At 45.1% G+C, this 23,773-nt stretch overlaps 1 protein-coding gene across 2 annotated transcripts in view; it reads left to right on the forward strand.

The window, feature by feature from the left end:
* Positions 1 to 23,773, forward strand: part of ANKRA2 (ankyrin repeat family A member 2) — a 93,733-nt gene that overhangs the window by 67,475 nt on the left and 2,485 nt on the right. For both annotated transcript variants that reach the window (XM_068248401.1, XM_068248392.1), the window contains exons 4-8: positions 1,381 to 1,446; positions 2,276 to 2,373; positions 12,922 to 13,047; positions 19,905 to 19,971; positions 21,279 to 21,359. In XM_068248401.1, coding sequence (XP_068104502.1) covers positions 1,381 to 1,446; positions 2,276 to 2,373; positions 12,922 to 13,047; positions 19,905 to 19,971; positions 21,279 to 21,359 — 438 coding nt within the window. The remainder of the gene's footprint in view (positions 1 to 1,380; positions 1,447 to 2,275; positions 2,374 to 12,921; positions 13,048 to 19,904; positions 19,972 to 21,278; positions 21,360 to 23,773) is intronic.

Here is a 23,773-nt window from a genome sequence, read left to right on the forward strand (position 1 = left end):
CCCTCTTTTAATCTCACACACAGGAGGAGACGCTGCACATGGAGGGGAGGGTCAGCAAATTAGAGGGGGATGGCAGAGGCATGCAAGGAGAACTGAGGCACACGAGGGGGGACACATGGGGGAGACGAGGCACACAAAAGGACACATGGGGAGACGGGGCACACAGAAGGGAGACATGGGACACACAGGAGGAGACATGGGGTACACAAGAGGACACATGGGGCTCACAGGAGGACACATTGGTAGAAATGGGGGATGCATGGGGAGACATGGGGCACACAGAAGTCCACATGAGGCACACAGGAGGACACACACAAGAGGAGACATGGGGGACACCATTTGGAGGATAACCTGTACAAGATGCTACCAGAATATGGACGCACCAGGTTTAGTATATATTTCTTCCCTGGTGTCTATCCTCTAAACCTAGGTGCGTCTTATATTCCAGAGCGTCTTATAAGGCAGAAAATATGGTGCATAAAAGCTAATTTAAAATAGTTCCCCACATTTAAAAATCTTAAATTTGTATCCTGAGAGTAGTACATCCATGTACGCTCTTGAAGCTGGCAAAATAAATCATTGCTGGACAGGAGACGCGCTCTCTGCTTCTCAGCCCGGACTCCTCACTGTGCTCCCCCGCCTCCTTTGTTGAATATATGAGTTGCTATGGCATCAGCTAATGAGTCACCACTGCTCCGGGCCAAACTGTCTGGCTTTTACTGTATATGCTGAATACCAGGCACATAAATGCCGGGCAGTTTGATTCGGAGCAGTGGTGACACGTCAGCCTTTGCCATGGAAACGCGTCTATTCAACAGAATAGGCAGTGGAGCACAGTGAAGAAACCAGGGCTGAGAGTGTTTCTCTTGCCTAGCAATGGAGGCTGCCACATATATTTCCTGTTACACAATGTCATCTGCCTGGCAACCCTGTTGATCTATTTGGCTGCAGTAGTGTCTGAATAACACCAGAAACAAGCATGCAGCTAATCTTGTCAGATCTGACAATAATGTCAGAAACACCTGATCTGCTGCATGCTTGTTCAGGGCCTATGGGTGAATGTATTAGAAGCAGAGGATCAGCAGGACAGCCAGGCAACTTGTATTGCTTAAAAGGAAATACATTTTGTAGCCTCTATATCACATAAATATGTGCGCTTCGCCGTTGAGTTGAGCGCCGGGAGAGCAAATGACTGCTCTCTCTGCTGATTTTAATAATGTTAATTAGCAGGGTTTTTTTTTAACAATGTTAATTAGCAGGTTTTTCAATAAAGATACATTTTTGTGGCCACATTTGTGTCATTCACCTGTGTTGTGCACATTTAGCGGCAGTACTTTGGTTTTTTATAAGACTCATGTTTGCTTTTATGTTTATTACTAGCACTTTCTGTTCATCAGTTGGCGGCTCAAGGGGAAATGGTGTATTTGGCAAGTCGGCTTGAACAAGGTAACCCATTATTATAATTATCATTTATTTATTTGTGAAAGTTTAAAGAAGTACTGTAACACCCAAAAAAAAATAAAAAAAAAATAAAAAAAATACCTTACCTGGGGCTTCTACCGGTCCCCCACAGATGCAGTAGTTTGCAACATTAAAGTAGTTAAAGTGGAAGTGAGCCGGCGGCGGGGACCGGAGAATTGTTTTGTCCTGGCGCAGGCACAGGACATCTGCGGGGGACCAGTACACCTTTTAAGCAGACCCGAAAGTTGTCTTGCATAAAAATCAGAAGGGCACAGTCACAGCGGGGCCACTCGCTGCTGATGAATCATGTTTTTTAGGTGGAGGGAAGACAGCATGAATCATCAGCAGGGTGGAGTTGAGGAGTGGTCACTTAGAAGTCAACAAGTAGGCTTCCTCCATCTCCCTTCAGCCTGATCGCTCCCTTGTCGCTGTCCTCCGCCACCTGGATCCTCTGCTATGGCTCCCAGTAACTTTGGGAGTCGGGGCTTACTGTGCATGCCTGGCTGCGCGCACTCCGTCGCACTTCTGTGGCCGGGAGTGTTCTGCAACTGCGCAATACTACTGCGCAGGCACAGAACACTCCGTTGGGAAGCGCACGGCCGCACTGTACTGACGCCGACTGCAGAAGTTACCGGTAGGATTGCAGAGGATCCAGAAGGCGGAGGACAGCGGAGAGGGAGCGATCAGGCTGAAGAGGGCTGGAAAAAGCCCAAGGTATGTATGATTTTTTCCTTTTAAGTCATCAAGTCATTTAAGTACACTTTAAGCACTGACAGGATTTTGTTGAAATCTATCATATTTTTCGTTGTTCCAGAAAGTGTGATAAATCTGACTGATGAAGAAGGCTTTACCCCTCTTATGTGGGCTGCAGCTCATGGACAGATTGCAGTGGTGGAATTTCTCCTGCAGAATGTAAGTTAGCTGCAGTTTCAGATTTGTACCCTTTCTTCTACAGAGTCCCTTTCAGACAAGCCCCATAGTCAGTATTTACATTTGCATATTTTTATATAATTACAGTAATAATAAAAATGGCACATAGCAAGTCATACATGATGTTGGTGAATAGAAATTTTCCTTTAAAAGGAAGAACAGAGGGGAAAAAAAACAACAATTTCTACTTAACCGGGGCTTCTTCCAGCCACTGGCAGGTCGGCATCTTCTTACCAGGGGCTTCCTCCCGACACCTGATATATGTCCCTCGCCACAGCTCCGGGTCCCCTCCAGTGTTCTGCCCAGAAATGTTTTCCAGCCAGATAACATGAAATAGTAGCCGGGTGGCATGAAAAAGTAGCCGAGAATGCAGTGCCGGTGCTTATGTGTGCAACTCTGCTTACAGAATAGGAGGAGGTGAGCCAATGACAGCTGGGTGCTCATCAAAACTAGCCGGGTGGAGCACCTGGCTAAAAGAGCCTGGGGAGAACACTGCCCTCCATTGCAGATGCCAACCTCGCCAGGTCGGCATCTTCTGCGCCTGCGCGAAAGTGCGGCCACGCCCTCGTGATTGCGCTCACGTGTTCTGGAGTGTTCTGCGCAGGCACAGAAGTACTGCCTGCACAGAACGCTCCAGACCATGTGAGCGCGATCACGAGTGGCACGGATGCGCACTCATGCAGGCAAAGAAGATGCCGACCTTATGAGGTCGGCTTCTGCAATGGAGGGGACACCGGAGCTGCGGCGAGGGACATATCACCTGCCAGGCGCTGGAGGAAGCCCCGGGTAAGAAGATTTTTTTTTCCCTTGGATCTTCCCTTTAAAGCAGGATTAAATTGTAAGTAAAAATCAAACTAAAATCCTGCAGGTCCTTTCACAGTGCATCAATTGCATTGCAGAATAATGCTGTATGTCCGCTCACTGCCCGTACACTTCTATGGGGCTGTTCACATCTATGCTTTGTAATTGTAACTGATCACTTTATTATAACTCGCCGCATGCAGGCTTTAAATGAACATCTATGTCCACTCCATTGCAGTTCACACACATTATAAATGATGCATTGTGCATACTCCAATATAGCTCAGTGTGGATCCAGCCTAAGATTACCCTTAAAAAATCAATGTAATCAGTTTTGCACTCTAAATAAAGTAGGATTCCAGCCTTATTTCTACCTTTTTGAGTCTCAAGATGCTTACACCCCTATGCCAAGGACAAGCCTCTGTGCATTCTGGGGCAGTTTTCGCCTTCTCCGCTAGCGCTGTTCACACAGCTCTCCCACCTCTGCAGCCCACTCGCCCTGCTGTTGGTATGACAGCAGAGCTCCTTAAGCCAGTCAGGAGCCAATTTCACAGTGCTCCGCTGTCATTCTAACAGCAGGACAAGTGGGCTTCAGAGGCGGGAGAGCAGCACAACCGTTGAGAGAGGGGTCCATGTGGTTGGTGACCCCCATTTTCTGACAAAAAAGTATCTGGTCCTTAAAGAGAATCTGTACTCTAATATTCTTACAATAAAAAGCATACCATTCTATTCATTATGTTCTCCTGGGCCCCTCTGTGCTGTTTCTGCCACTCCCTGCTGCAATCCTGGCTTGTAATTGCCAGTTTTAGGCAGTGTTTACAAACAAAAGACATGCCATGTGATAGGCTGAGAGAAGCTCAGTCTGTGACTCATACAGAGCCTGCAGGGGGCCTGGAGAGGGTGTGTATAGCTTCTATCACAAACAGAGTAGCACATTCCTGCCTGAGTGCCTGAGCCTGACAAAGCCGTCAGAGGAAAGAAGATTAGATCATATAACAGAGATAATACAGCCACTGTGCAACTAGGAAAGGCTGCAGTAAGACAGACCACATTAGAACATGTATAGGAACTTATAGAATAGAAGAAATAAGGCTGAAATTTTTGTTACAGAGTCTCTTTAACCACTTGCCGACCGCCTACTTCATATTGGCGGCGGCAAAGTGGCAGCCCCAGGACCACGTAACTCAGAATGGCGTCAGGTCCTGGGGCACTGTTTTGCTGTGGATCGCGCGCTGGGATGCGCGCACATCCGCCGGCAATAGGCTCCGCCCACCCGCGACGTCAACCCGCCGGCCAATCGGAAGCGCCAGCGGGTTGTTAACCCGATGATCGCCGGATAGGAAGCGTATAATACGCTTTGTAATGTTTACAAAGTGTATTATACAGGCTGCCTCCTGCCCTGGTGGTCCCAGTGTCCGAGGGACCACCAGGGCAGGCTGCAGCCACCCTAGTCTGCACCCAAACACACTGATCTGCCCCTGCCCCCTGATCGCCCACAGCACCCCTCAGAACCCCCCCTGCCCACCCCCCAGACCACTGTTTGCACACAATCACCCATCAATCACTCCCTTTCACTATCTGTCAACGCTATTTTTTTTTAAGTCCCTAAACTGCCCCCTGGGTACTCCTGATCACCCCCCACCCCTCAGATTCTCCCCAGACCCCCCCCCCCCAGACCCCCCCTGTGTACTGTATGCATCTATCCCCCCTGATCACCTGTCAATCACCCCCTGTCACTGCCACCCATCAATCAGCCCCTAACCTGCCCCTTGCGGGCAATCTGATCACCAACCCACACCAATAGATCGCCCGCAAATCCGACATCAGATCACCTCCCAAGTGCAGTGTTTACATCTGTTCTCTACTCTAAACACCCACTAATTACCCATCAATCACCCATCAATAACCCCCTATCACCACCTGTCACTGTTACCCATCAGATTAGACCCTAATCTGCCCCTTGTGGGCACCCAATCACCCGCCCACACGCTCAGATTGCCTGCAGACCCCCCCCTTATCAATTCGCCAGTGCATTATTTACATCCGTTCTTCCCTGTAATAACCCACTGATCACCTGTCAATCACCTTCTGTCACTGCCACCCATCAATCACCCCACTGTCACTGCCACCCATCAATCAGCCCCTAACCTGCCCCTTGCGGGCAATCTGATCACCCACCCACACCAATAGATCGCCCACAGATCCGACATCAGATCACCTCCCAAGTGCAGTGTTTACATCTGTTCTCTACCCTAAACACCCACTAATTACCCATCAATCACCCCCTGTCACTGCTACCCATCAGATTAGACCCCTATCTGCCCCTTGCGGGCACCCAATCACACGCTCAGATTGCCCTCAGACCCCCCCTTATCAATTCGCCAGTGCATTATTTACATCTGTTCTTCCCTGTAATAGCCCACTGATCACCTGTCAATCACCTGTCAATCACCCCCTGTCACTGCCATCCATCAATCACCCCCTGTCACTGCCACCCATCAATCAGCCCCTAACCTGCCCCTTGCGGGCAATCTGATCACCCACCCACCCCAGACCTACCCTCAGATCACCTCCAAAGTGCATTGTTTACATCTGTTCTGCCATCTAATCACCCACTGATCACCCATCAATCAGCCCCTGTCACTGCTACCCATCAGATTAGACCCCTATCTGCCCCTAGGGCACCCAATCACCCGCCCACACCCTCAGAACGCCCTCAGACCCCAGCCCTGATCACCTCGCCAGTGCATTGCTTGCATCTATTCCCCCCACTAATCACACCTTGAGACACCCATCAATCACCTCCTGTCACCCCCTAACACACCTACACATCAAATCAGGCCCTAATTTGCCCCATGTGGGCTCCTGATCACTCGGCCAAACCCTCAGATCCTCCTCAGACCCCCTTCCGATCACCTCCCCAGTGCATTGATTGCATCTATTTTCCCCTCTAACCACCCCCTGAGACACCCATCAATCACCTCCTGTCACCCCCCTAGCACTCCTATCCATCAGATCAGGCCCAATACAACCTGTCATGTAAGAGGCCACCCTGCTTATGACCGGTTCCACAAAATTCGCCCCCTCATAGACCACCTGCCATCAAAATTTGCAGATGCTTATACCCCTGAACAGTGATTTTGAGACATTTGGTTTCCAGACTACTCACAGTTTTGGGCCCATAAAATGCCAGGGCAGTATAGGAACTCCACAAGTGACCCCTTTTTAGAAAAAAGACACCCCAAGGTATTCTGTTAGGTGTATGAAGCGTTCATAGAAGATTTTATTTTTTGTCAAAAGTTAGCGGAAATTGATTTTTATTGTTTTTTCACAAAGTTTCATTTTTCACTAACTTGTGACAAAAAATAAGATCTTCTATGAACTCACCATACACCTAACGGAATACCTTGGGGTGTCTTCTTTCTAAAATGGGGTCACTTGTGGCGTTCCTATACTGCCCTGGCATTTTAGGGTCTCTAAACCGCGAGGAGTAGTCTAGAAAACAAATGCCTCAAAATGACCTGTGAATAGGACGTTGGGCCCCTTAGCGCACCTAGGCTGCAAAAAGGTGTCACACATGTCGTATCGCCGTACTCAGGAGAAGTAGTATAATGTGTTTTGGGGTGTATTTTTACACATACCCATGCTGGGTGGGAGAAATCTCTCTGTAAATGGACAATTGTGTGTAAAAAAAATCTAATATACAGGATCTTCTCAAAAAATTAGCATATTGTAATAAAGTTCATTATTTTCTGTAATGTACTGATAAACTTTACACTTTCATATATTTTAGATTCATTACACACAACTGAAGTAGTTCAAAGCCTTTTATTGTTTTAATATTGATGATTTTGGCATACAGCTCATGAAAACCCAAAATTCCTATCTCAAAAAATTAGCATATCATGAAAAGGTTCTCTAAACGAGCTATTAACCTAATCATCTGAATCAACTAATTAACTCTAAACACCTGCAAAAGATTCCTGGGGCTTTTAAAAACTCCCAGCCTGGTTCATTACTCAAAACCGCAATCATGGGTAAGACTGCCGACCTGACTGCTGTCCAGAAGGCCATCATTGACACCCTCAAGCAAGAGGGTAAGACACAGAAAGAAATTTCTGAGCGAATAGGCTGTTCCCAGAGTGCTGTATCAAGGCACCTCAGTGGGATGTCTGTGGGAAGGAAAAAGTGTGTCAGAAAACGCTGCACAACGAGAAGAGGTGACCGGACCCTGAGGAAGATTGTAGAGATGGACCGATTCCAGACCTTGGGGGACCTGTGGAAGCAGTGGACTGAGTCTGGAGTAGAAACATCCAGAGCCACCGTGTACAGGCATGTACAGAAAATGGGCTACAGGTGCTGCATTCCCCAGGTAAAGCCACTTTTGAACCAGAAACAGCGTCAGAAGCGCCTAACCTGGGCTACAGAGAAGCAGCACTGGACTGTTGCTCAGTGGTCCAAAGTACTTTTTTCGGATGAAAGCAACATTTGCACGTCATTCGGAAATCAAGGTGCCAGAGTCTGGAGGAAGACTGGGGAGAGGGAAATGCCAAAATGCCTGAAGTCCAATGAGTACCTTTAGGATTTCACAGGTCATTTTGCGACATTTGGGTTCAAGACTACTCCTCACGGTTTAGGGCCCCTAAAATGCCAGGGCAGTATAGGAACCCCACAAGTGACCCCATTTTAGAAAGAAGACACCCCAAGGTATTCTGTTAGGTGTATGACGAGTTCATAGAAGATTTTATTTTTTGTCACAAGTTAGCGGAAATTGATTTGTATTTGTTTTTTTTTTTCACAAAGTGTCAATTTCCGCTAACTTGTGACAAAAAAAAAAATCTTCTATGAACTCACCATACTCCTAACAGAATAATCTTGGGGTGTCTTCTTTCTAAAATGGGGTCACTTGTGGGGTTCCTATACTGCCCTGGCATTTTAGGGGCCCTAAACTGTGAGGAGTAGTCTAGAATCCAAATGCCTCAAAATGACCTGTGAATAGGACGTTACGCCCCTTAGCGCACCTAGGTTGCAAAAAAGTGCCACACGTGGTATTGCCGTACTCAGGAGAAGTAGTATAATGTGTTTTGGGGTGTATTTTTACACATACCCATGCTGGGTGGGAGAAATATCTCTGTAAATGACAATTTTTTGATTTTTTTTTTACACACAATTGTCCATTTACAGAGATATTTCTCCCACTCAGCATGGGTATGTGTAAAAATACACCCTAAAACACATTATACTACTTCTCCTGAGTACGGTGATACCACATGTGTGGCACTTTTTTGCACCCTAACTGCGCTAAGGGACCCAAAGTCCAATGAGTACCTTTAGGATTTCACAGGTCATTTTGCGACATTTGGTTTCAAGACTACTCCTCACGGTTTAGGGCCCCTAAAATGCCAGGGCAGTATAGGAACCCCACAAATGACCCCATTTTAGAAAGAAGACACCCCAAGGTATTCTGTTAGGAGTATGGTGAGTTCATAGAAGATTTTATTTTTTGTCACAAGTTAGCGGAAAAAGACACTTTGTGAAAAAAACCAATTAAAATCAATTTCCGCTTACTTGTCAAAAAATTGTCGTTTACAGAGATATTTCTCCCACCCAGCATGGGTATGTGTAAAAATACACCCCAAAACACATTATACTACTTCTCCTGAGTACGGCAATACCACATGTGTGGCACTTTTTTGCAGCCTAACTGCGCTAAGGGGCCCTAAGTCCAATGAGCACCTTTAGGCTTTACAGGGGTGCTTACAATTTATCACCCCCCAAAATGCCAGAACAGTAAACACACCCCACAAATGACCTCATTTTGGAAAGTAGACACTTCAAGGTATTCAGAGAGGAGCATAGTGAGTCCGTGGCAGATTTCCTTTTTTTTTGTCGCAAGTTAGAAGAAATGGAAACCTTTTTTTCCCTTTTTTTTGTCACAAAGTGTCATTTTCCGCTAACTTGTGACAAAAAAATAAAATCTTCTATGAACTTACCATGCCTCTGAGTGAATATTTTGGGATGTCTTCTTTCCAAAATGGGGTCATTTGGGGGGTATTTATACTATCCTGGAATTTTAGCACCTCATGAAACATGACAGGTGCTCAGAAAAGTCGGAGATGCTTCAAAATGGGAAAATTCACTTTTTGCACCACAGTTTGTAAACGCTATAACTTTTACCCAAACCAATAAATATACACTGAATGGGGTTTTTTTTATCAAAGACATGTAGCAGAATAACTTTCGCGCTCAAATGTATAGGAAATTTTACTTTATTTGAAAAATGTCAGCACAGAAAGTAAAAAAAGTCATTTTTTTGACAAAATTCATGTCTTTTTTTGATGAATATAATAAAAAGTAAAACTCGCAGCAGCAATCAAATAGCACCAAAAGAAAGCTGTTTTAGTGACAAGAAAAGGAGGTAAAATTCATTTAGGTGGTAGGTTGTATGACAGAGCAATAAACCGTTAAAGCTGCAGTGGTCTGAATGGAAAAAAAGGCTCTGGTCCTTAAGGGCTTTTATGACTGCAGTCCTTAAGTGGTTAACCGGTTCAGCGCCGCAGTGCCGAAAATCTCATGCATCCGAGCAACGTTCACCTCCCATTCATTCGCCTATAACTTTATTGCTACTTATCACAATGAATTGATCTATAGCTTGTTTTTTCCGCCACCAATTAGGCTTTCTGTGGGTGATACATTTTGCTAAGAGCCACTTTACTGTAAATGCATTTTAACAGGAAGAATAAGAAAAAAACGGAAAAAATTCATTATTTCTTAGTTTTTGGCCATTATAGTTTGAAATATACGCTACCGTAATTAAAACGCATGTATTTTATTTGCCCATCTGTCCCGGTTATTACACCATTTAAACGATGTCCCTATCACAATTTATGGTGCCGATATTTCATTTAGAAATAAAGGTGCATTTTTTCAATTTGCGTCCATCACTATTTATAAGCTTATAACTTTAAATAATATAATAACATATTCTCTTGACATGCATATTTAAAAAGTTCAGACCCTTGGGTAACTATTTATGTTGTTTTTGTTTTTGTTTTTTTAATTGTTTTTTTTTTTTTTATATATATAAAAAAAGTGTATGTGGGTAATTTTTGGTGTGGGAGGGAAACTGCTAATTTTAAATGTAAAATAATGTTTTTTTTTAATCAAAAATGTATGTGGGTGCAGTTTACTATTTGGCCACAAGATGGCCACAGTGAAAAAAGTCCTAGATGCGAACCAGCTCGCATCTAGGAACTAAAATGCTGAGGAGTTGTTTCCTGGGGGCAGAAATACCACGCTCTCTGGAGAGACAGCGTCGGTATTTCTGCGGGGAAGTTAGATCGGTGAATGGGAATTATATTCCCATTCACTGATCGGGGGGCTAGCGGCGGGCAGCAGGAGCGCGCGCAGGGGCGCGCCCGATCGCGCGCACGAGCCGGCGGCAGCACCAGTGCCTATCTGGACGAGGAAACTCGTCCAGATAGGCCGAACTGGTTAAAGAACAACTGTTAGCCATCATATGCCCCCCACAAAAAATACATATGCAAGTAGATAAATGGTTGCTCTACTTACATATCAAATGTAATGCACTGTCCACGTTTTGGTTTCTTTTAATTTTCAATTTATATTATTTTCCTGGCAGGGGCCATCTTGTGCCCTCCAGGTTAAAGAATCCCCCCCCCCCCCCTCCACATCCCCCTCCTCCCCGCACTGATTCAGAGCACAGCGGGGAGGATAAAGGCAGCAGGCACAGACTCAACTAATAATGTATCCAAGTGCTGGCATTCCCATCTGTTCTCTGCACTACCACTGGAGGCAGGGCAGAGAGTATAGAAAGGAACTGCAGCGCCTGGAACCATTATTCATGGAGTCTGTGTGCAGCTCCTTTATTCTTCCCCAATATTCAGCACGGGGAAGGGGAGAATGCGGTGGGCGGCAGATGCAGCATAGAGGGAGCCCACATGCCTCTGGAGGAGGGGGGCCGAGGACAGTGACAGGAGACAGCATCTGGCCCTCCTCTCTGCGCACTAACGAGGCTGAAACATAGAGAGTGAAGGGGAGAGCAGGCATCCAATCACAGTGCAGAGAGGTGAGTGACAGAGGCTTCAGCCAATCCGGCTGATACAGCATAGCATGTCACTTCTCTTTTGTGTCTGTGTTAGTCTGCTTACCATCTCATGCTGGGCATACACGGCTCGACGCAGGCTTATCAATCGAGCCGCTGATGGCTCGATTGATAATATCCGACTTGTCCGATCACCGAGGGGATCGATTCTGCACTCGATACCCACAGTTACTCGTTAAGGGGCCAGAGACTTCTGGTCGGTAAGCGGTTAAAGCAGACCTGAACTCAGAATGCCCTCTCTGCTCTAAAAGAGACACAACAGCATAATAACCTTTAAATAAAAAAACATTTCTTTGTTACAGCTGATACAAATCCTGCAATAAATCTGCACAGTTTCTACTTCCTGATTCATGGAAGCAGACATATTATTTACAGCCTGTACTTCCAAATATATTGTAGAACAGATGTATGGAAAAGACGGTTTCTCAGGTCTATGATTACCTAAACACTGGCCGGTGCCTAGCCTCAGCTGGACTGCTCGTACAGCTCATGTAGCATCAAAACAAAAAAGAGACGGCACACCACTGGCTCTGCAAAATTTGCTGTGTATTGAGCGAATCAATACACAGCAAATTTTGCAGAGCCAGTGGTGTGCCGTCTCTTTTTTGTTTTGATGTACTTCCAAATAAGCTTATCTGCCATCTCTGCCATTGCAGTCATGTGACACAGGGGAGTGATCAAATTAAAACTTGTGATTAGACACTAATGAGGGGGGATTAGACAGACTAAACTCTCTAAATACATACAGGGTGCATTTATCTATGTTTTCCTTCTGTCCTTTGCAAGAGTCAGGTTCACTTTAAGGGCACTTTTAATTTTATTATGATTTTTTTTTACCTAGGCCTTGATTCATGGAGCTGCGCTCCATGACAGCAGCGCAACCTATATCCAGGGCAGCATGCTATGCGCGGTCGTGCAACATAGCATGTCTTCCTTAGTTACGTGCGTTGCTTACATAGCAACACACGCTCCATTAAATACTGGGTGCTACTGCTGTGAAGTATCGCGACCGCCATACTTCACTAGCAGGGCCGCTACTATGTTAATTAACACCATTATCAACATTAAAGGAGCGTGTGTTGCTATGTAAGCAACACGCATAACTAAGTAAGGCACGCTACGCTGCACGACCGCGCATAGCGTGCAGCCCTGGATTTAGGTTACGCTGCTGTCATGGAGCTCACGATGCAGCGTAGCTTCATGAATCAAGGCCCTAGATTTTAACCCGTACTTTAGGCCCTAGATTTTAATCCCTACTTTAGGTCCTAGATTTTAATCCCTTCTGGTCAGATACTTAGTAAATACTGTGTGTGTTTGGCTGGGTGAGATCATGTGATCATATCTCACTTTTGCTTCCTGTTTTAGCCTGCACAGGAAGCTGCAGGGAGACGAGGTCATGATTCTAACCACCCTATCAGAAGTTTAATCATAGGTTTCTTCAAGCATTCTCCTTAAATTTCTGTACAATAAATGTATTATCTGTTATAAACATATATACATATACATGCATCATATACATATTGTCCTATATCATAAAGTCATACATGTAGTTTTAACTATTGGGTGACAAAGGCAGGCTACTAATATGTTCTTTTGTACACCAGGGGGCAGATCCTCAGATCCTCGGTAAAGGACGTGAAAGCGCCCTATCTCTCGCTTGCAGTAAAGGCTACACAGATATAGTGAAGATGCTGGTGGAATGTGGAGTAGATGTCAATGAGTACGACTGGGTAAGACGTGTTATCTCTGGTCTCAGTAAAGGTGTTTTCTCAGTATGTAATCATGCATGAAAAAAGGGCCCGACTGGATAACGAAATGGAGCCGGTGGATAATGAAATCTGATAACGATAAACATTATTGTCAAACTTGGTTAACGATAAATACCGTTGTAAAAACAGACAGGAAATAATAACAAAAAGATAGTAAAGAAAACCTCCCCTGGGGGGTACTCACCTCGGGTGGGGGAAGCCTCCGGATCCTATTGAGGATTCCCCCATCCTTTTCGGTCTGACATCGGCGGCGAAAATCCTCCAGGAACGACGGCGATGAATATATTTACCTCTCTAGCACAGGCGCAGTATCGGGTCTCCGCACGGAGATAGGTGGAAATAGCCGATTTCCATCGGGCCGCTCTACTGTGCAGGCGCAAGTCGCCTGCGCAGTCGAGAGGACCCGACGGAGATCAGCTATTTTCGCCTATCTCCGTGCGGAAAGCCGCAACAGCGCCCCCCGCTGGAGCCAGAAGAGGTAAATAAATCAGTGATTATCAGCGCTTGTCAGGGTTTTCCAGGGAGGATGCTGGGACACTGCGGGGGAGCCAACGCTGGACTGCCTGCAGCTACAGGGGAGGGGGAAACCTCATTGGGACCCTGAGGCTTCCCCCTCCCTTAGATGAGTACCCCCCCCCCCCCAGGGGGGACTGTTTTTTTTTTATAGAGTCTCTTTAACGTTAAAAATCGTTACGTAATTCAACAGTACAGCTTAACCCAACCCTACTCTCACACAGAACCCTCCCCCGGTGGTGCCTTAAACTAACCACTCCCCCGATGGTGGCTAACCCTAACCACTCACTCTGCAGAAACGCCCTTTTACACATAGAAACGATAATATATTTGATAATGTAAAATCTGTACATACAAACAAAATAATATGACAAAAACTATAACGTTGCAAGCTTCTAAAACGATAACATAGTTCAAAAACTATAATGTTATTAAAGAGAATCTGTACGGTAATATTCTTACACTAAAAAGCATACCATTCTATTCCTTATTTTCTCCTGTGCCCCTCTGTGCTGTTTCTGCCACTCTCTGCTGCAATCCTGGCTTGTAATTAACAGTTTTAGGCAGTGTTTACAAACAAACTAACCGGCTTGTGATAGGCTCACATAAACAGAGTGTGTGAGTCATACAGAGTGTGCAGGGGGCCTGCAGAGGGTGTGTATCGCTTCTATACAATCACAAGCAACCCTGCACATTCCACACATTCAAGCCTTAGCCCGACAGACACGACAGAGGAAAGGAGATAAGATTTATTACAGAGACAGTGCAATTAGGAAAGGCTGCAGTAAGCCAGAGCACATTAGAACAGGCATAGGAATGTATAGGATAGAAGAACTGAGGCTGAAAAATTTGTTACAGAGTCTCTTTAAAGCCAGTGTTTACCATTTTTAAAAATAAAAAAGTCAGATACTCACCTAAGGAGAGGGAAGGCTCGGTCCTAATGAGCCTTCCCTCTCCTCTCCCGGTGCCCTCGGTGCTGCGCTGGCTCCCCTGTACGCGTCCGCCGCCGCCGCAGGGACTTCGGAGGTCTTCGGGAGCACTCGGGCTTCCGAAGACGGGCCGCTCCATACTACGCACGCGCGAGTGCGTCATAGAGGGCGCTCGCGCATGTGTAGTATGGAGCGGCCCGTCTTCGGGAGCCCGAGTGCTCCCGAAGGCTTCCGAAAGCTCCCTTCGGCATGCGGAAGTGGCAGTATTTGACCGAACTGGTCGAATACTGCCACGGGGGATTCTGCGCAGGACCGGGCACCGGGAGAGGAGAGGGAAGGCTCATAAGGACCGAGCCTTCCCTCTCCTTAGGTGAGTATCTGACTTTTGTATTTTTAACTTGGTAAACATTCACTTTAACAATATTTATCACGGCGCCCTTTTTTCTGCTTTTTTCGCCGTATTAACGATAATTAAATTAGAGTCTATGGCGGCACCCTTTTCGTCCACCCTCAACCGGCGCCCTTTTTTCCTGCTACTGTAAATTTTCCCTTATATCTCTGTTGACAGCAAGTCTCATGCAAATAAATACCTGCATACAGGTTATATTTTCTGTTCAAGTAAATCTGCATATTATTCAGGTTTCAGTCTTTTCAGCACTTTTACAGATTATTCCACTCTTTATATAACAACAACAACAACAACAACAAATAACATTTGTAAAGCGCTTTTCTCCCGTGGGACTCAAAGCGCATAAGCATGGCTCCAACCATCGTGGTACAGGGGAAGAATTTTATAAATCTGGAAATGCCAGGCTAAACAGGTGGCTTTTCAGTCTGGATTTGAATAGCTCCAGGGATGGTGCTGTCTTTACTGGGTGTGGTAGGGAGTTCCAAAGAGTAGGGGCAGCATGACAGAAGGCTCTGTCTCCAGATTTTTTGAGGTGCACTCTGGGAGTGACCAAGTTTATAGAACTTGCTGATCTGAGGTTGTGAGAGGTGTGGTGCAGCTTCAGCAAGTCCTTCATGTATCCAGGGCCCAGATTGTGCAGGGATTTGAATGTCAGCAGTCCAATCTTGAAGAGTATTCTCCATTCTACTGGTAGCCAGTGCAGTGAGCGAAGGATCGGTGTAATGTGACAGTGGCGAGGCTGGTTTGTTAGCAATCTGGCAGCAGCATTCTGCACTAATTGCAGGCGACGCAAGTCTTTTTTGGGGAGGCCAGCATAAAGGGCATTGCAGTAGTCCAGCCGTGATGTGATGAAGGCGTGGACTAGGGTTTGAAGATCCTCTGGGGGAATCAGATGTTTAATCTTTGCAATGTTCTTCAGATGAAAGAAGGAAGATTTAACTACAGATGAAATTTGGTTTCTGAAACTCAATTCCCCATCGATTAGTACGCCAAGGCTGCGCACAAGGTTGGAGCTGTTTATGTCTGAATTCCCAATCCTGATTGGTGTTGCTTTAGGATAGAGCTGTTTTGATGGCGAGCACTGGCTTTGGACAAACAGGACCTCAGTTTTGTCAGCATTCAGTTTCAACCAGTTATCATTCATCCATGCCTGAAGCTCAGCTAAGCAAGAGTTTATTTTTGGGGTAGGGTCTGTTCCACCAGGTTTGAAGGACAGGTATAGCTGTGTGTCATCGGCGTAGCAGTGGTACGTCAGGCCATGTCGTTGGATAAGTGTACCGAGTGGCAACATGTAGATTGCAAACAGCAGAGGGGATAGGATTGATCCTTGTGGCACTCCGAATTGTAGAGGTGCAGGTTTGGACATTATAGGTCCTAGGGATACTCTCTGTGTTCTGTCAGTCAGGAATGATCTGAACCACTGGAGGACTGATCCACTGATGCCACAGTACTCCTGCAGTCTGTTAAGCAGGATTTCATGGTCAACTGTATCAAAAGCAGCTGAGAGATCCAACAGGATTAGGATGGAGCATTCCCCTCTGTCCCTTGCCATGAGCAGATCGTTGCAGACTTGGATGAGGGCTGTTTCACAGCTGTGGTGTTTCTTAAAGCCAGATTGTAGAGGGTCCAGGATGTTGTTTACTGACAGCCTGGTTTCAAGTTGCAGATAGACAGCCTTTTCAATAACTTTACCTAAGAAGGGGAGGTTGGAGACAGGTCTGTAGCTGCTCATAGCATCTGGATCCATGGAAGGTTTTTTGAGAAGGGGCTTGATGATTCCTTCTTTTAGAGAGGTAGGAAACCTCCCTGCTTGCAGAGAGCAATTTACTATTTTGTGAAATGCTGGACCAAGCAGGTCAGGGCATTTCAGCATATGTTTAGTTGGTCCAGGGTCCAGGTCGCAGGTTGTCTGGTGGAGACGACAGAGGGTGTCTGAGATCTCTTCCTCACTAATACTTTTGAAATCAGTCCAGGGTGTTAGGTTGTTTTTGCAGCTATTTCCATTAGTTGCATGAGTCTTGGGTGCTGTGGACTGAATGAGAGACCGAATAGAAGATACTTTGTCAGCAAAGTAGCAGGCAAATTTCTCACATAGCTCCTTTGAGGGAGTTATAGTGGGTTTTAGACAGGATGGATTACATAGTCTATCAACTGTGCGGAATAGTTGGGCTGGTCTGTTGGCGGCCTTTGCGATCTCCTGTGATAGGTAGGAGGATTTTTTCTTGGTGATCGCATTTTGGTAGCTTTCCCGGTGAGAGACAAGGGTGTGTTTATCTTTTGAATTCTGAGATTTTCGCCACTTCCTTTCTAGTCTGCGCACTTCTTTCTTTAGGTCCTTTAGTGAGCTGTCAAACCACCGTGCATGGTGAAGTGGTGTAGATCGTTTGATGCGAACTGGAGCGAGGGCGTCATAGGCAGATGACACTGCATGGTTGTAAATCAGGACCATGGAGTCTGGGTCTGCGCAATGATTGGTTAATGCGTCGAAGTTGAGGATATTCTGAACGTGCTGGGGTGAGACATCTTTCAGTGAACGGTATTTTATGAGTTCTTTCCCTCTGTGTTTTATCGCTGGTGCTGTCAGAGAGAAGTGGATGGTGTGGTGGTCTGACCATACCACTGGGTTTATATCCATGTGTGATATTAAAAGTCCGGAATGAAATATAAGATCCAGGGTGTGCCCTTTCGTATGGGTGGGGAGGTTGATAGCCTGAGAGAAACCCAGTTCATTCATTATGAGAAGTAGTTCACTTCCTAGCTGGGAGTCGTGATCATCCACCCATGCATTGAAGTCTCCCAGGATGATCCATCTAGGGTGTTCCACTGTTACGCAGGATAAGAGTTCAGATATTTCCTTAAGAAAGGCTGGACCATTTTTTGGGGGGCGGTATATGAGCAATATGTTGATGTTTACTTCTGCTGACAGTTGAGCTGCAATACATTCAAAGGTTTCAGTGGGGCCTATGGGCAGGGGCCTTATGTTCAAGGAGGATCTGAAGCATATGGCAACCCCCCCACCCTTGCCGACTTGTCTCTCACAGTGCAAGATTGAATAATTGGCCGGCACGGTTGCTTCAAGAGTTGGGCCTGCATGCTTCCCAAGCCAGGTCTCTGTCAAAAAGGTCAAATCAGAGAGCTCTATTAGGTCATGTATAGTTGCAGTCTTATTATTTATCGATCTGGCATTGCAGAGTGTAGCTGTGATTAAGCTTTTCTGAGGGCAAATATGTTTTTTATACTTGGATCCACTACCTCTCCGCCCCCTTCTGCATTTCCTGAGTATCCCAAAGGATTTTAAGAGTAGAGCCAGAGAGGTGTTAATTTGTAATTGATTCTTGGGAGGGCATGCAGAGAAAAGGTCCTTTGATGAGTATTTGTATGTTGACATTAGAGACAATAGACTTGTTCAGATAGCTTGTACTTCTGGAGTCCTGCTGGGATCAAAGGGGGTCTATGCAAAATCCTTTCATTCCTACACAGAGTTGGATCATAGATTTATTTTAAGTAAAGTTCCTTGTTTTAGAAGATAAATGATAACATAAATGTGGAAAATAGTCACTTGGTGCATATGCCTTGGATAATGTATAAAGGATTACTCACAGGGTGGAGTGAGGGCAATCACAGGCAATCAAGTTTCCAGAGAGGTTTATATCTATTTAATTGTTATGCTGGGCATACACGGCTCATTTCTTCTTATCAGTCGAGCCGCTGATGGCTCGATTGACAATTCCCGACAGGTTCGATTGCCCGCCGGATCGATTCCGTGCTCGATACCGGCGGGCAGAACAATAGAAAATACGAAGCGCTGATTAGAAAGCACCGGCGGGGACGAGCGGGAATCGATCCGCGCGCACGCTGGCTCGATACCGGCGCACTATCTAGCCGTGTATGCCCAGCATAACACATTTTAAAGAGTACCTAACAAAGTGACCTTAGATAAATGTGTATGTTACAGCCTCTGTCCCATTAACAAGTAGGCTGTGTTCCTTTTCTCTCACTGTAATGGTAAAAGGATACCTTGGCACTGACACAAATGTAAAAACAAGGGGAGCAGGCATGTCTAGTATGCTCTCCTCATGCCCTCTGTTCTCCTCCATCCCCAACCGTTACTTTTTAATGGGCATCCAAAGCTTCTTCCGGGTTGGTAGGGTCGGTGGCAAGTGTGCAGGTGCTGACCGGCGACTTGCGTCTTCGATCGCTCGTCCATGGCCGCTCTGCGCATGCGTACTGCGTCACAACTTTGTAGTGTGCATGCGCAGAGAGCTCCTGGCCGCAGGCACGCGATCCTTGGTTGTCCTTGGTTTGTACCCTAAAGTCCATAATATTGGGAACCATATTTTTATTGTCTCATCACACAGAAAGACTATTGTTTTTGGTATTGTCTTTGTGATCTGTACTGTGCCCTGACAAAGGCCCTGAAACTATCATTGGCAATAATGTTGTGTTTTTCAGTAAGATGCGACAATAAAGATATTTTTCCCAATATTCAGAGTGCGGACTTTTAGGGACTTTTGGATTGGATTTTGGATTCGGATTGCGACTTTGCCTTAAAGTGGTCTGAAAGCCAGCATTTCTACTTTGCTCTAAAAGATTCCTCACAGCTTGAAAGCTCTTTAGAAGGTTTTAATATATAATAAAAAGCAGTTATAATAGAAAAATAATAAAATGCACTGCCAGCTTTCAGGGCAAGAAAAACTACACTTTGGAAACTTTTAATTTGTAAGCAGGCAATATTACTTGTGTACAAAAGCAAATATGATACCTGTATGAGTAATAAAAAGTAGGAAAACACATTTTTATTGAGTGTTATGTCAGAGTTTCAGACCACTTTAAGATGTGCGATCTGTGGAGTTGACCTGTTTTATCCCCTATTATAAGCAAATTAAAGTATTTGTGCTGCAGTCTCTGCTAAAGTCATTGATTACCTCTTGCCTATTTCACTCTGTCTTGTGTTGTCTGGTCTGTAGAATGGAGGAACGCCTCTGCTGTATGCTGTACATGGAAACCATGTAAAGTGTGTGAAGATTCTGCTAGGTGAGTAGAACATCTGCTCGACATCATTTATTTTTATTTATGTATTTATTTTATATAGGGCCAACATATTACACAGCACTGTACAGAGTATATTGTCTTGTCACTAACTGTCTCTCAGAGGGGCTCACAATCTAGTCCCTACCACAGTCATATGTCTATGTATGTATCGTGTTGTGCTTGTATCATAGTCTAGGGCTAATTAGGGGGAAGCCAATTAACTGATCTGTATCTTTTGGGATGTGGGAGGAAACCGGAGTGCCTGGAGGAAACTCACACAGACATGGGGAGAACATACACGCTGCAAGGCGAAAGTACTAACCACTACGCTACCGTGCTGCCCGTTTTACCATACCATACCAATGAAATGTTGCAGCAGCATCAGTTGATTGGCCTAATTTCAAGCTGCATACAGTTGCAGAAAATAGGCATACAAATTTTCATCAACTCAAAAATGATCTTCATCTCATCGACCACCTCTAGTCCTTTAATACTGCATAACTTTTATTCAGTTTGGCTGGACAGAATGCTGCTTTTCCCACTTGTGATGGGTGGGAACGATGTAGATGTCTTTTCACGATGTCTTTGTTTTTACCTTATCTTATACTTGCTTATGATATCATTTCTATGTATTTTTATAATAAATTGAAAGGAAATGCGGTTCCTACCTTGGCAGAAAATATTCAAAATCTTCATATTACCTGGATTGACGTAACATACTGTCATCTTCAGTAACTTTATACATTGTTTGAGCTTAATAGCATTTTGATCCTTGTTCACTTATACATATTAGGGATGGTCCATAAAATGCAAACAATTTCGAGCTGATGCAGCATTATGCAACTTTTGTATGCAAATGTATGCAGCTTGAACATGAACCAATCAAATCCTGCTGAGGTAAAATTCTATTGGTCCATTTTTGAGCTGCATAAATTTGTATACAAAATTTGCACAACCCTGTATCAACTCAAAATTATTTGCATCTTATTGACCATCCCTCTACATAATTGCTCACACTTGCAGCAGTGCTTATCCAAAGGTTTCTGTAGAGAACCTATGGATGTAAGATGACCACCTGATCTAGATGAAGATGGTTTGCTTTAGGCACCTGTAGTCTCAGGGGCTCTGACGCTATTACCCAGTTTTTACATATACAGCTATGACTCATATTATATAAACAAAAGTCCTTATTTACCTAACAAAATAACGTTTAAGTAAGTCATGGTTAGATGAGTATGTTTGGCTGTGGGCAGTTGTTTGCAATGTTTGCAGTACTGGCAATGCAATGATGAACTTGTTATACCTGGCAGAGAATGGAGCAGACCCAACCATTGAGACGGACTCTGGGTACAACTCCATGGACCTGTCCGTAGCTCTGGGCCACAGGAGTGGTAAGTAATGCAAACAAAAGCCTGCTTTCAGATCCAGCACCGTTCATATTGTATACTTAGTAGTAATGGTATGTCCTTCCACATGGTATGAGGCATCCGGCCTTATACTGAGAGTGGTAAAATCAACATCTGAGTCAGTGGAAAACCATACTAAAATATTCCTTAGGACAAATCCTTTAAAACACATATGTTGATGTAATTTACTGTGCACTGATTCATGCTTCTTTTGAAATTTAGCTCTGAGGTTTAACTGTTGTCTAGGCAACCAATGCGTCATTTGAAATAATATGTTTGATAACTTGAAAGACTAAACAGATAGATAGATTGATAGATAGATAGATAGATAGATAAGAAGCTAGCTGGGAATTCTGCTAGGGAATACAGGTAGTCTACGGTTTACGAACGCCTGGCATACGAACGACCCACCGATACGAACCCGTCGATAATGCCATTTCCGCGTGGGGAAAGTTTAAAGAAGCTGCTTCAAACTTCCCTCTCGAGTGCTGGCGCTTGTCCCCACAGCAGTGTTGGACTCGCCTCCGAACCGAGTCCAACGCTGCCTGTCCGCCTCTTGCTCTCTCTAGCTGCATACAGCACCGCTAGATGCAACATCTCTTTGCTTCCTGTATGTCATGTGACATACAGGTTCCTGTATGTCACGTGACATACAGGAAGAGATGCGATGCTGCATCTGGCGGTGCTGTATGCGGCTACAGAGAGCAAGAGGTGGAGAGCAGAGGACAGACAGCGTTGGACTCCAGCTGGAAGGTGAGTCCATAGGGTACAGAGAGCGAGGCGAAAAAGCGGGGCACAGGGGGCAGAAATCGGATAAAAAGGCACAGGGGGTACACATTTAGGCACAGGGGGTGCAAACAGAGGGGATACAGAGTTACAAGGGGTAAAAACGGAGGCAAGGGGGTACAAATAGTGGCACAGAGGGTACAAATGGAGGCACAGGGGTACCAACAGGCAGAAGGGGTACAAACAGAGGCACAGAGGGGGTACAACAGAGGCACAGAGGGGGTACAACAGAGGTGGGGACATAGAGGGGCACAGAGGGGTGACAAACAAGCACAGAGAGAGAACAAAGGCAATGAAGAGGACAAACGGGCACAGAGGGGGACACTGGAGGCACAGAGGGGGACACTGGAGGCAAAGGGGGGCACATAGGAGGCAAAGAGGGCAGAGATAGTACAGCGTTCCGACTTAAGAACAGATTCAGGTTAAGAATGAACCTACAGTCCCTATCTCGTTTATTAACCGGGACTACCTGTATTGCTAATGGACTCTGCAAGAGGTAAAGAAATAAATTTGTGTTTGACCAGGCTTTCAACCATGCAAACTGTCATTTGTTTTATATGTGTGCTGTGTTTTTGGTGCCTACACATTTCCCACAGAATGCATTGAACAGTTTATATCACTAAGGGCCTTTTTCCACTAGCCTGCGATTTGCGATTTGCTTCTGATCGCAAATCGCAAGGTACATTAAACTAATGAAAACTGCAGCAGCAATTTCCATTAGTGCGATCCGATTGCGATGCGATTTTGGTCAAAGCGCAATCGTCGTCCTGCCGCGTTTTGTATGCGATTGAGCTGGACTATAATGAGTATAGTAGCTCAATCGCAATCGCATGGTGGAAATTGAAACGCGATTGCGATTGGAATCGCGATCGCATTTCATAGTGGAAAAGGGCCCTTACTGTCCTACCGAGAGGCTCAATTTCTAATGTCCCTACTGTATTATAGGACCAATATGGGGAAAGACTGTTAAAGTACAACCATGTTTTGTGGGAGTAAAACCATAGAAACACACAGAAAATGAACAGACTGCATGTAGATAGTATTCTAGATGAAGCCATGAAGCAAAACAATGAAGTGACATCATTTTTACAAAAAGCTGCTCAATTTACACATACTAATTTCCTGATCATGGCCATATATGATGATAAAATCCAGTGTATGACTGTGTAGCCCTCGCACAATAGTTGTGTGTGAGGAAGTGGACATTTCCCCACCCCCATACACTCTCTGTAGTGCCAGTAGTTGATGAGATCTCAAGAAGTATCTTCTCCCAGAGCTTCTGCCCACTTCTTCCAAGCAAAATAAGAACAGCTTCCACCTATGCAGCTACGTTGCGATAATGTTGATAAACTTTCTGAGCAAAATAATTTTTTCATGAAAAGAAGAAGAATACTGATTTGCAATACCAGTTTGTGAAAACTGGCTTCTGCTTTAAAGAGGAACTTTACCGAAAAACAGCAGTAGGGGAATAAATAAATCAATACATGGCAAAGTGAGACGTTGAAAAATAGAAGAGAGATAAAGAAATGATTGGTACTCTCTGTGTAATTCGTTCATGTTGACCCACCATGAGCCAGCACTTCATCATCTTTTCTGTTGGCAGGCAAGAAAAA

Source organism: Hyperolius riggenbachi, chromosome 1 (assembly GCF_040937935.1).
Source record: "Hyperolius riggenbachi isolate aHypRig1 chromosome 1, aHypRig1.pri, whole genome shotgun sequence".
NCBI classification, from domain to species: domain Eukaryota; kingdom Metazoa; phylum Chordata; class Amphibia; order Anura; family Hyperoliidae; genus Hyperolius; species Hyperolius riggenbachi.